Source organism: Solanum verrucosum, unplaced genomic scaffold (genome assembly GCF_900185275.1).
Source record: "Solanum verrucosum unplaced genomic scaffold, falcon-dt-bn FXZP01000268.1, whole genome shotgun sequence".
NCBI classification, from domain to species: Eukaryota; Viridiplantae; Streptophyta; class Magnoliopsida; order Solanales; family Solanaceae; genus Solanum; species Solanum verrucosum.
In genome coordinates this window covers 4,834,342-4,846,018 of record NW_026019957.1, presented here as the reverse complement: position 1 = coordinate 4,846,018, position 11,677 = coordinate 4,834,342, and the positions used below count along the sequence as shown (strand labels likewise).

The following is an 11,677-nucleotide window of genomic DNA, read 5'->3' as shown; positions in this document are numbered from 1 at the left end:
TACTTTCAATTTAAGCCTGAGTTTTTAGTTGATTTAAATTGTATTTGTGTGTACTCCAACTTATGAGACAGGTAAGAAAGACTATTATAGTTTCTCTTTGTCTTTAACCATTTGATATCGGGAATCCACTGGTTGGACTAATTCAGATTTGTGTCGCGTGGGACCACTAAAGGAAGGAAACATTCTATATTAGAGGCTTTTGTCTCTTTACTGGGCTCAAACTCGAGGTCTCTGCTTAAGGATGGAGGGATCCATCCATCCCACCACACTCCTTTAAAGGTGAATACAATTAGTCGTTGAATTCAACTAAGCAAAGCTTTCAACCCTTTTCGTGTATGATAAAAAATGAATGAAAAAAAAAATGTATTCTTTGATAACATCCCTCTTTTACTTAATTACTTGGATTGTGCATATGCTTCACACAACTCACATAGACAATGTGGTCTCAAGAATAGACAAATAAAACAACTTTTCCCTAAACATAGGTGTATGATTATATTGTTCATGCTAATGTTGTTATTTCTTAAAGGGTCTCCTCATGACTGTAATGGACTGAATGATAGTTCTATTGCAAATTGAAGGCATAATACATAAAGAGTAAATTTTAGGAGCAAATATAAAAATCATATTTGTATGCTATAGCTATAGTTTGCATAATTGCGCTCCATAACAAACTTAATTTGTATATTTCGATATACATATACATAAAAATCTGTATTTGTATATGTATATATAATTGTATTTTGTATATATGTTTTTTTTGTTGAGATTTTTAGTCGTATATGTATGTGTATTATATTATTTAAATATAAATCTGTATATGTATATGTAACTGTATTTTTGTATACAAATCTCTCTCTCACTTTATACAAACACAAATTATACATTGTATTTTGTATAATTTGTGTTTGTATAAAGCGAGAAAGAGACAAAGGCAAAAGAGAACTGCCAGGTGAAGATTTGTATTGTATAATTATAATTGTATAGGACGGAGATATATGTATTTGCATGTGTATATACAATTTTCTCTCACTTTATACAAACAGAAACACAATTTATACATTTGTGTTGTATAAAGTGAGAGAGGCGAATGACAACTGTTTGCTACGGATTACAATTAAATCAAACTGTGGTTATAACATTTAATTTGAATTAATAATTTGTTATTTTATACAATATACCTATGCTCTTTAACTTGGTTTTTGCTGGCATCTATGTCTTTCAATTTTGGGTGTGCATAAGTAGAACTTGAACTTGTATAAAATTGAACAAATAGACACAGCATTTTGCGTGACATAATGCACGTATGACATAAAATTTCCATATAGGATGTCACGTAAGACGAATGTGTCTATTTGTTTAATTTTACAAGTTTAAATGTCTACATATGCACATTCAAAGTTGGAGGGCATATATGACAACTGAAATCAAAGTGAAGGACATATTTATGTAACTTTTATGTAAAGAGTTTTCACTTGCTTACTTGTTTATACAGGTCTACTTCTTTACCAACAATACTAAAGATCATATACAATTACTGTGACAATTGCAAATGGCTTGTAACTTTAATGTATATGATTCTTATCATAGCGTCTATCAATATTTTCAGAATTTCATTTAAACACTCAAATTACGTATAATTTATTTCAATTGATTATCTAAACATATGTCAAACATGTTCCAACCGAACCAAATTCAATTTTGGTTAATGTTAGTATACCTAGGAAGTTGTTTTTTATTGTGTATCTCATTAAAACATTTATCTATTGAAGTTAATGTTTCAAATTCTATTTAAATTAATGTTTGTTTGATGTTAATGGATATGAATGATTTGGTATGAAATTTATATCACTTACTTGGTATATATCAATAAACACAAAGATATATTTCTATCTTTGTTTAAATGTAATTAATAAAAATTATTTTCACAATGATCTTGAAATAAATAACACTTTTAAAAGTCGAAAGCAAACAAGTCACCCCTCCCCACACAGTTACAATTAGGGGCACAGAGTTAGTAGGTCGTATATCGATTTGGCTGAATCCAGTAGATTTATTTGAATAATATGTTTATATTAATGAATAAATTTATTAAATATATAAAAAAATTAAATTATTATTATTTAAAATTGTCATTATAAAGTTAATTTCAAGGAATAAAAACAGGCATGCCTCTATACAATGGCTGGACAAAGTCAATTTTGTCATTGTCTATGATTGTGGTTTTTTGTTTTGTTTCTATGTTTGTGGTTATACTAAGAAAAAGAAAGCCTAAGAGCCGTGTGAATTAAATTCAGCGGTGAATACATCTTTTTGATATCGATTTCATATGTATCAAAATATTTTCGATATAAAATATAAATCTAAGTGATAAAGTTTACTAAAATTATACTCCTTCCGACTAAAAAAAATGACTTAGTTTGACTTGACACTGAGTTCAAGAAAATAAAGAAGATTTTTTAATCTTGTGGTCCTAAATCTAAGTTATGTCAAATGTACCAAAATGTCATTTATTCTTGTGGCCATAAACATGTCAATTGGAAAACTGAAATTAAAATATTATTAAAAATAAAATAAAATGAGTCATTCTTTTTAAACAAGCTAAAAGAAACAAAAATATCATTCTTTTTTAAACGAAGAAAGTAATAAAAATAGATATGAATTCATAATTTCATATATTAATACTAATAATCAATACGGTATATAAATATAAATATTACTATAAACTTTAATAACTCTAAATATAATGATATTAACTTAATTATCGCAATAAATATTATCGTTAAATGAAAAATCTGTTACAACTAAAAAAAAAATTAGTTTCCCATCCAATGTTTAATTTGAAGCCTACATTGAATCCCCGACTAAATTCAAATTGACACTGCAGGATCCATTCAAGAGTGGTGCTCTCAACTTAATTTTCTCCATACCTACGACTTAAACTCGAAAACTCTGATTAAGAACGAAATAATCTTACCATTGCTCCAATACCGGAATTTTTTGTTTGTTTGTTTGTTTGTTTGGGAGTGAGAGGAGTACATGTGTTAGATATTAGAGATATCGCCAACCAAAACTCACTAACCCTTTGCCATGATTTCTCTTCTTGAAAGGTCACCCCACTTCTTTTCTTTCTTCCCACTATAGATAGCCCCTTCAAACTCATCATTTCATATTCTTCTTTTCAACTAAAAAATATTTAAAATTCCAAATAATTTTAATAACATAAACAGATTCACCAACTCTTTCTCCCTATATAAAAAATTAAATCTATATGTATAGTGTTGTAAGGAGGAGTTGTTCTATATTTTGACATAACAAAATGGGATTTGATGCATCACATCTTAAAGCCCTTGACTGTACACTAAGGTTGTTTGTCATTCCTTTGTCTATTGCCTCCATATGGCTTTCTGTCACCAATCAACAGAACAATATCAGTTATGGCAAGCTGGAATTCGCCAATTTCACAGGACTCAAGTCAGTATATTCATGTTTTTTTTCTTTTTTTTCTTTTTTTGTGGCGGAGTTAGAATTTCACAATAGTAAATATACGATTAAATCAATTGTATATAAGAAAAAAATTAATTTTAATCATATATATAGTATATATATAGTGTAATGTTTTGTCGATTTGAACAGGTACATGGTGGGCATTAGTGCTGCATCAGGTGGATATGCTCTGTTTACTGCTATAGCTCTGTGGGTCAGGGGTTTAGTCACTAAAGCATGGTTTTTCTTTGTTTCTGACCAGGTAATTAAATTCTCACATTCAATCCTTTTCATTTTGGATTCAACTACAGGCTCTAGGAACATTTATAAAGAGTATTAATTGTCACTAAAAATATATATTTAACGGTAATTAAATTATTATTGTTAATTAATTATTGTTATAGATCATTTTTGATGTAGTGAAGATACTTATTTAATATTTAGAAATCATGTAACTTTTTATTTTATTTTATTCTTAATGAGATGATTACTTTATAAATACATAATTATTTAGAGGGAATAGGTTAACAAATTCCTAAACTATCATCATTTTACGAGTTTTATAGTTAAATTGTTAGCAAGTGTTTCTTTTTACTCTTGCTTCATCTAGCAGAATGAGTTCACAGTAGTTTAGGAGGGTTGGGTAATTATTCAATAGTATAAGTATGAAACTCATAAAATAGTGGTAATTTTAGGGGTTTTAACCATTCACTCTACTTTTTTCCACCCTACACCTGGAACTCCCTATCATATTCTTAGGTGGTATTTTAATATAGGCATAATATATAAGTTACCCTTTAATTTAATTTTAGTTGATATTTGTGTTTGAATATGCACAAGAAGACATTTAAATTTGTATAAAATTGAATAAGTAAACATATGTGCTCCACGTGGTATAATACACGTAGGACACCATGTAGGATGTCGCGTATGGTGCGAATTGCCATGTAGAATGCCAAATAAGATGTGTGTGTTTGCTTGTTCAACTCTATAAACAATTTTAAATGTCTACTTGTTCACATCCAAAATTGGAGAGCATAGATGCTACATGAGGCAAAGTTAAAAGATATGTTTATGTATTATACTTTTAATATAACTTCATGGTAGCTCATGATGTTCTCTGAAGATTCAATAGTTTAAATATGAAAATCATAAATCCCTAATAGTTTAGGGTTTTATTTACTCAAATACCTATGATTTGTTTTAAATCACAAGTTCATTTTCTCTTAAATTTTGTATTCAGTTAAAATACATCACATAAATTGAGACAGAAGGAACATTATTACTATTTTCTTCCATGTGAGCTAACTTTTGTTTTCTTGACACAGCTTGTAGCATACTTAATGGTTACATCATTGGCTGCAATATGGGAAATTCTTTACTTAGCCTACAATGGTGACCAAATGGTGTCATGGAGTGAAGCTTGCACTTCTTTTGGAAAATTCTGCAGTAGATTGAAGCTGGTTTTGGTTCTTCATGCCATCACCCTTTGTTGTTTTCTTGCTTTAGCTGTGATTTCAGCTTACAGAGTCTTCAGCAGATTTCAGCCTCCTAGTAAAGACAATGAAGAAGAAAAGGAAATGCACTAATTGATTTTAGTTACCAAAATTCACATACATGGATTGTCACTTCACTTGTGTTAATATAGAGTTTTTTTGAATAAAATTGTTTGTATTTAGTACAACTATAACCTACTCAGTAAAATCTCGTAAGTGGAGTCTGAAAAAGGTAGAATGTACGTACACCTTACTTCTTCCTTGTGACGGTGGAGAGATTGTTTCTGAAGCATCCTCATCACAAGAAAAAATGACAGTGAAGAAAACATAGCACTAATTTACGAAAACAATAACAATATCAAAGATAGTGCGATAAAGACGAACAACTATGAAAGCATTTGCTAAAGATGTTTACGTTAATCAAGAACGAAAATTAGGGACTCGAAGACGATCAGATACCATCCTAGTCTCAACCATAAACGATGTGGACAGGATATTTAGAACTAGAAAGTCATCCAACGTGAATGGAAGATTTGGTACTACATGAAAACAGCAAAAGGCTTGCTGATGTATACACTTATCAGTTTCATTTCCCCTTACAAATTAAACTAACATATGTTATTCCTAAGCATCTAAAAAGAATGGTTTGTTTACACTTGATTTCACATATTGATCATGATAATGTACAGTTCATATTTTACAAGCTGATCAAACTAAATTCTTGGAGAAATTGATCATTTTGTAGAGTCCTTAGGATCTACTATCAAACCCCTGAGATTGGAGAAATGCTGAATTATCAGAAGACAGTGCTCCACGAAGCATTCTCGCCTTCCCCACAACGTCGATGAACCTCCTTAATCCTATCTACAGACTTGCAAATACCACTGCAGCTCCAATCAAAGGAAGCAACACAGGTGTTGCCGGTTTGAGCTTTCCACTCGCAATCTGTTCAAACATAGTATAAATAGAGTAGACGAACTTCACAAGAATCGTTCAGACCAAATAGGGTCAGATATAAATGTGATTTCTCAAAGCATATGTGATAAGCTTGATAGATATGAACGATTCATCAACGTACTGACTCTCCCTTTCTTACTGATCTAATAGATAATAACAGATAAAACCAGATATGACACTGAAGTTGACATTTACCAATGCTCGATCGATGCAGATTAAGAAGTCATAGCTCTCATGAATCTTAACGCTGACTGAATATGTGAAATAGGGAGTTGGAAGTTGTTACCTGGTGGAGTTCCACAGCACATTTTGCGGTCATCTATATGTTCTACATCCAATCCAATGAACCATGATCCCAACGTGACATCCTCGTTAGCATACTTATGTAGAATATGCCTAGGAAATATACTGAGATCAGCAAATGATATTTGATTAACAAACAATCCAAGTCCATAAGAATACAGATGCTTACCGGTTTATAGATATATAAGTGGCTAAATCTTTTGAGATGGCATATAGCTGGCCTGTTGCATGTCGAAAATACTTGTTTCCATCCTCACCAAATTTCCAATGCTCAGGTTCATGATATCTCACTCCCCTACAAGTAAATGTGGACAAAAAATGGAATAAATGTGGGAAATTCCTTAAGCACAAGTTATGGTAAATCCTCTGCTTACTTCTGTGCAAGGACAGGACCAGATTTCATGCAACCAATATATACCCTTGACTTTGAACGATGCGTAGCTAGAGTTGCTGCTAGCGTTCCTGGAGTTATGAATACATGCAGGTTAATAGTGAGAGCTAAGACGGTTGACTTGTAGCAATAGAAGCATGATATTTAGAATCCAAAAGGCTGCATTTACCTATATTTACATGAACATCGTCATCAACTTTGACATAAAAATCTGCATCCCAGAGAGAAATAGCAGTAGTAAAATAGCTCTTTGTCTTGGCCGATAGTTCAAGGTATCCCTCAACATGTTCCTAATGAAATTCAATTGTAAATCAACTTTTGAGGAACAACAAACTGTGACCCTTTTCACTGACATTACCAACAACAACAACATACCCACTGTAATTCCACAAATAGGGTCTAGGGAGGGTAGAGTGTACACACACCTTACCCCTACCTCGTAGAGATAGAGAGGTTGTTTCTGATAGACCCTCAGCATTAAAAATAATAATATCAGAACAGTTTGAAAAAGGGAAAATAGATATGAAAGCAGTAACAACAACGAAACAATGTGAAAAGGAAAACAGTACACAACATACAAAAGAAAGAACAGTAACAACAATGAAATGAGGCGAAAACCGAAGCACACACAAACAAAGGTGATTAAGCAATTGACATTACCAGCCTCAAGAAATCTCCATGTTGTTTCTCTTCTGCTTCAATTGCTCTATCAAGAATGCCACCTGATGTTGCACTGGTGAAATGATAATTAAATGAGTAATAATATAAATGACTGAGCACCTGACAATAGATAGGAAAAATATACAAATAATTTATCTAACATCTTTGATAATTATGGAGTTCTGAACTATTCAAGAAATTATGAACTCCATCTTTTAATCATCAACACATACAATTTCTTTCTCTCTCTCTTTTTGAGAAAGGTAGTAGTAAATCATCAACATGTTCTCGAAGAAACTTCTGTGGTAATTCAAAGAAATATGTTCATCGTAGCCTCTCGCTAACAATGGAAAATGAAGATTATTGCCCAATACCGGCAGATCATTACCAGCTACAACATTAAGTTTGGTAAAAGCACCTGATGGACATCAGGCTTAGTCCAATGATCACATACCTGTGTCCTATTACAAACCGCATCACAATGCCCTTTTCCTCCTCAAGCTTCTTTAGCTTATCACCTGCTTTACCGCAACGAAATTTTCAGTAGGCACCTCGTTTTAATAGATGCACACAAATAAGTCAGAACACACCGTTAATGAAGTTTCAAGAACCTTGAGGCATCCAGGTAGCACGAACAGAGTCTCTTCTCTTTCGGCTACTAAAGGCAGTGTTTATCCCTATGACCATGAGATATTTTCTCTTCTTAGTTAATTCAGAGATCTTCAGATCTTCAGTTATTGGAGCGTTACTCGTTATAGTATCCTGCAAGGCCCTTGCTGCAGCTAATTCCATCTCCAGATTTGAGATTGTTGTATCCAAGGTTCTGCATTTTGTTAAAGAAAAAGTAACAAGCAGCTCTTACTATTTGAATACTTATGTTGAAACATGATTCTCACAAAATCTATGAATAACAAGCATAAGTAACATACTGTACAGCATGATGCGTCCTCGAAGCATCCCCAGGAATATACTTGGATTCACTTTTTACATCCTTCTGCTAAAAACAACAAGAACGAAGCCATTACCGCCTGACAAACTTGAATACCAGAGTACCTAAGATTACATTGCTGTCCACTTTTCTTGCATATAATACTTAAAAGGCGTAATGTCACCATCTTCACAGACTAACCTTACCTTTTGATCATCAATATGTGTTGTCCTTGATATGCCTTTAGCTTCAGGTACTGTCCACACTCTACAGCCATAATAACACGGTTAACAGTGAAGACAGACATGCTCACGGCATATTGAATAAATCGGAGAAAGTTGCAAAGGAGGAAGCTACTAGAAAGAACTGTTCTAAAGAACATTTCATGTCAACGGTACTACAGACAGTGATGCATACACGTGAATTAACTTCCGAGGCCTATACAAATATTTTTGTTAAATGGTTTCCCCTTGTAGTCTTTTTTTGTTAAAATGAATGCGGACGGGTGTCTGCTTTCTTTTAGAATTCAGAATGTATAACAAGTCTCTCTTACAAACCTCTAACCCTTCAATGTCCTCAAATCTTTTCGGATAACCAGAAATCTACGCTACGGACAGTGACATCTGTGGTGCATTTGAACACCAATATCAGTAAACTTTCTTAAACTTGTAAAGCATTCACCTCCAACTAATCAAACCACCAAAGATAAATTTCCATTAAGAAACAAGCTTAACTCTAATGCACAGGCAACAAGACCAACAACGAAAAACAAAAGATTTGCAAGCAATGTGATGTAAACAGATATTAGCAATTTCAGGTTCTAATTAGTCTCAATACAACAAAATCAGCTTCATTGAGCGGTGCAGGAATTGACGATGGATGTCATACAGAACAGCATAATACACAAACAAACACTCAAACTTTGGTCTCAGCTAGCAAGTAAACACTCCAAGTCTCCTACTTTGAGTATGCACATCTCGATACCTCAACTCATCTCCACTATGTAAATTGAACACCCTAATTACAAAATGATCATCTAGCTAGACACCTCCAAAATTTATGTGCCACGTTAGCGTCAGGTGTCCACTAGATATAGTTGTCAGTTGAGACAAAATTGATCGAGCTGTCTAGATGTGCACTCTCAAAGTTGGAGTACTTACTTATCAGCTAAGGCCAAAGATGAATATTTGTTTATGTATTATGCCTTTAAAGAACACATTGTTTCCCTTTTTCCTATTCATGTTCAAGAAGGAAACTTCAAATTTTATAGCCAAATTCTACAGATCCATTATTAACATACAGGAAGATTCAAAATGGGAATATAAATACTTCAATAATAAAAAATAAAAATAAAAAACTTCATAATCCAATCAAAAACATAAATTTTCTAAAACACAAAAATGAAAAGAAAGAACCTGTGAGTGAAGAACATTCCAGCACAAAAGCAACCAATACAGAGCAAAATTGTCAAATTTGGAGAAGTAACACTTTTTAAACCTCTTTTGCTTTTCCAACTCATTGTATTATTCTTCATTTCTTAACTAATTCAATTAGCAAAATCCATTTAGACTCTCAAGTGAAGTCATTATTTCAAAAGTTTTTTTTTCTTTCTCAAAACAAAATAAATGTCAGCAGAGACTATAGAAATCTCTGACTATGAATTTTTTTTTATGGATTTTTGAAGTGTGTCTCTTTCTTTGTGTTATGTGAACTGAGAAAGAGCAGAAGAAAAGAAGGTATTGGCAGTTTGTGGAATTTTATGGAATAGAATATCCACATATAATATAACCACTATATACCCACTTCTTTTATTTTATTTTATCACTTTATTTATTTTATAACTCCAAGAGTTTTTACCTTTTTGCTCAATCTAAAAATTGAAGGTAGAGTAGGAAAGAGTTTTGCGATGATCCTTAAAACTGGTTTTCCTCACTTCTTGAACTAGTTTTACAGATTGAATTAAACTATAAATCTATTTCTTATGTGATATCAAATAAAGGTTCATTCCAATTTTTATTTCTAATGTTGAATTCTAATATTATATTGTCCACATATTAGATGTTCAATCTTTAAAAATGAGAGAATGTAAAGAGTTTCATATTGATCCTTCAAGAGATATGTGCTTTCTTTAACATGACTTAAACAATAATCATATTCTAAATTAAATTTTGAGATTAAATTAAGCTCAAAATAATCACCTCAAATAAGTGTTTTTTTAATTCTTAATAAGAAATTTTGAATTTGAACTTACTAAATACAAAATTGTCTTTGTTAAGGAATATTTTATTTCCGTTATAATTTTTTTTTATACGAATTCAAATTTTATTGCGCTCAATATGAGCTACTGGGCACCTGATAGAAAAAAAATCAGAAAAATTAGTGGGTGCAAAATGTAAAATTTATTTATGATGTTGAATGTGTCTACTAAATTAAGATATGAGAAATGATAATTCATAAATTTTTATTCCTACATATATAAATATATTAATATAAAATTTTTTAATGTGAATTATGCCATGACTAAGATCTTTTATATTATTTTTATAAGAGATGACAGTAATATGATTGGTTTTCTTTTGTAGTGGGAAAGAGATGTGTTAGGTTGGGCAAATGTACCTAACTCCTTAAAGGAAAGTGTAGATGTTAGTTGTTTTAGGCTGGAAAAGGAAAATAAATCTTTTTTTTTCAGTTATAATAATTTATTTATAACAATAATACTTGATGAAGTAGAGTAGGGGTAAGTTATTTTGTAGCTCTTGATAAAATTTATTTTTACTTTCTTACATTTTTCACTAGAGATTTTTATTTAAAAGGAAAAAGGTTTGAAATATATTCGAACTTTAACCGAAATTGCTCTTACAAAACCAAACTTTGGAAAGAATCTTTTACCCCTGCACTATTTAATAGTGTATTTCAAAGGTATATATGTGCTCACGTGGACATCATAAATATTGCATCATTATAAATAATAATGTGTCCACGTGGACACATATATACCTTTAAAATACACTATTAAATAGTACATGGGATAAAAGGTCTTCCATAAAGTTTGATATCGTAACAACAATTTCGACCAAAGTTAGAGCATTTTTCAAACCCTTTTCCCTTATTTAAAACCAATTTGTAAAGGGAGATATTTTCACCTATTTCCTCTTTTATTTCTTACAATTAAATCGTGACACAACTATTATTTATTTTTCTATAATCATTTTGAAAATTTAAAATCCCAATTCTTTAATTATCTTGTGAGTATACCTCGTAGAGGCGGTGAATATAGAATTTTCATAGTATATGAGGTGTAAGCTTTTTTTTAGAGTATTTATTTTTATTATATAGATAGTGTATTTGAAATTTAATCATACTATAGAGATGCTTAGCGTTATTAATCTAATAAAAATAATTTGATAAACAAAAATCGGAACTAATCTGACCTATGTATGACCACCCTTGCTTAGG

At 31.4% G+C, this 11,677-nt stretch overlaps 2 protein-coding genes across 2 annotated transcripts; one reads left to right on the top strand and one right to left on the bottom strand.

Annotated features, from left to right (window-relative positions):
- Nucleotides 1–3,091: 3,091 nt before the first annotated feature.
- LOC125814633 (CASP-like protein 2D1) lies at nt 3,092–5,151 on the top strand. Its single transcript, XM_049494104.1, has 3 exons — nt 3,092–3,474; nt 3,637–3,748; nt 4,815–5,151. The coding sequence occupies exons 1-3, from the start codon at nt 3,320–3,322 to the stop codon at nt 5,073–5,075; spliced, it is 528 nt and encodes a 175-aa protein (XP_049350061.1). The 5' UTR covers nt 3,092–3,319; the 3' UTR covers nt 5,076–5,151.
- A 429-nt stretch (nt 5,152–5,580) lies between these two features.
- On the bottom strand, nt 5,581–9,802 carry LOC125814637 (probable beta-1,3-galactosyltransferase 2). Its single transcript, XM_049494107.1, has 11 exons — nt 9,637–9,802; nt 8,428–8,488; nt 8,223–8,290; nt 7,905–8,116; nt 7,748–7,811; nt 7,294–7,366; nt 6,803–6,923; nt 6,617–6,704; nt 6,412–6,537; nt 6,226–6,335; nt 5,581–5,927 (listed from the first exon to the last, which is right to left on the bottom strand). Exons 1-11 carry the CDS (start codon nt 9,753–9,755, stop codon nt 5,779–5,781), a joined length of 1,191 nt encoding a protein of 396 aa, XP_049350064.1. The 5' UTR covers nt 9,756–9,802; the 3' UTR covers nt 5,581–5,778.
- Nucleotides 9,803–11,677: the final 1,875 nt, after the last annotated feature.

What these genes read in the sequence shown, in the direction of transcription:
- LOC125814637 (XM_049494107.1), bottom strand. Translation starts at nt 9,755, where the DNA reads ATGAAGAATAATACAATGAGTTGGAAAAGCAAAAGAGGTTTAAAAAGT. An exon ending in CACATATTGATGATCAAAAG is followed by an intron (nt 8,291 to 8,427) that starts GTAAGGTTAGTC and finishes TGTTGTTTTTAG; the next exon opens with CAGAAGGATGTAAAAAGTGA. An exon ending in ACTTATATATCTATAAACCG is followed by an intron (nt 6,336 to 6,411) that starts GTAAGCATCTGT and finishes TATATTTCCTAG; the next exon opens with GCATATTCTACATAAGTATG.
- LOC125814633 (XM_049494104.1), top strand. Translation starts at nt 3,320, where the DNA reads ATGGGATTTGATGCATCACATCTTAAAGCCCTTGACTGTACACTAAGG. An exon ending in GCCAATTTCACAGGACTCAA is followed by an intron (nt 3,475 to 3,636) that starts GTCAGTATATTC and finishes CGATTTGAACAG; the next exon opens with GTACATGGTGGGCATTAGTG. An exon ending in TTTTCTTTGTTTCTGACCAG is followed by an intron (nt 3,749 to 4,814) that starts GTAATTAAATTC and finishes TTCTTGACACAG; the next exon opens with CTTGTAGCATACTTAATGGT.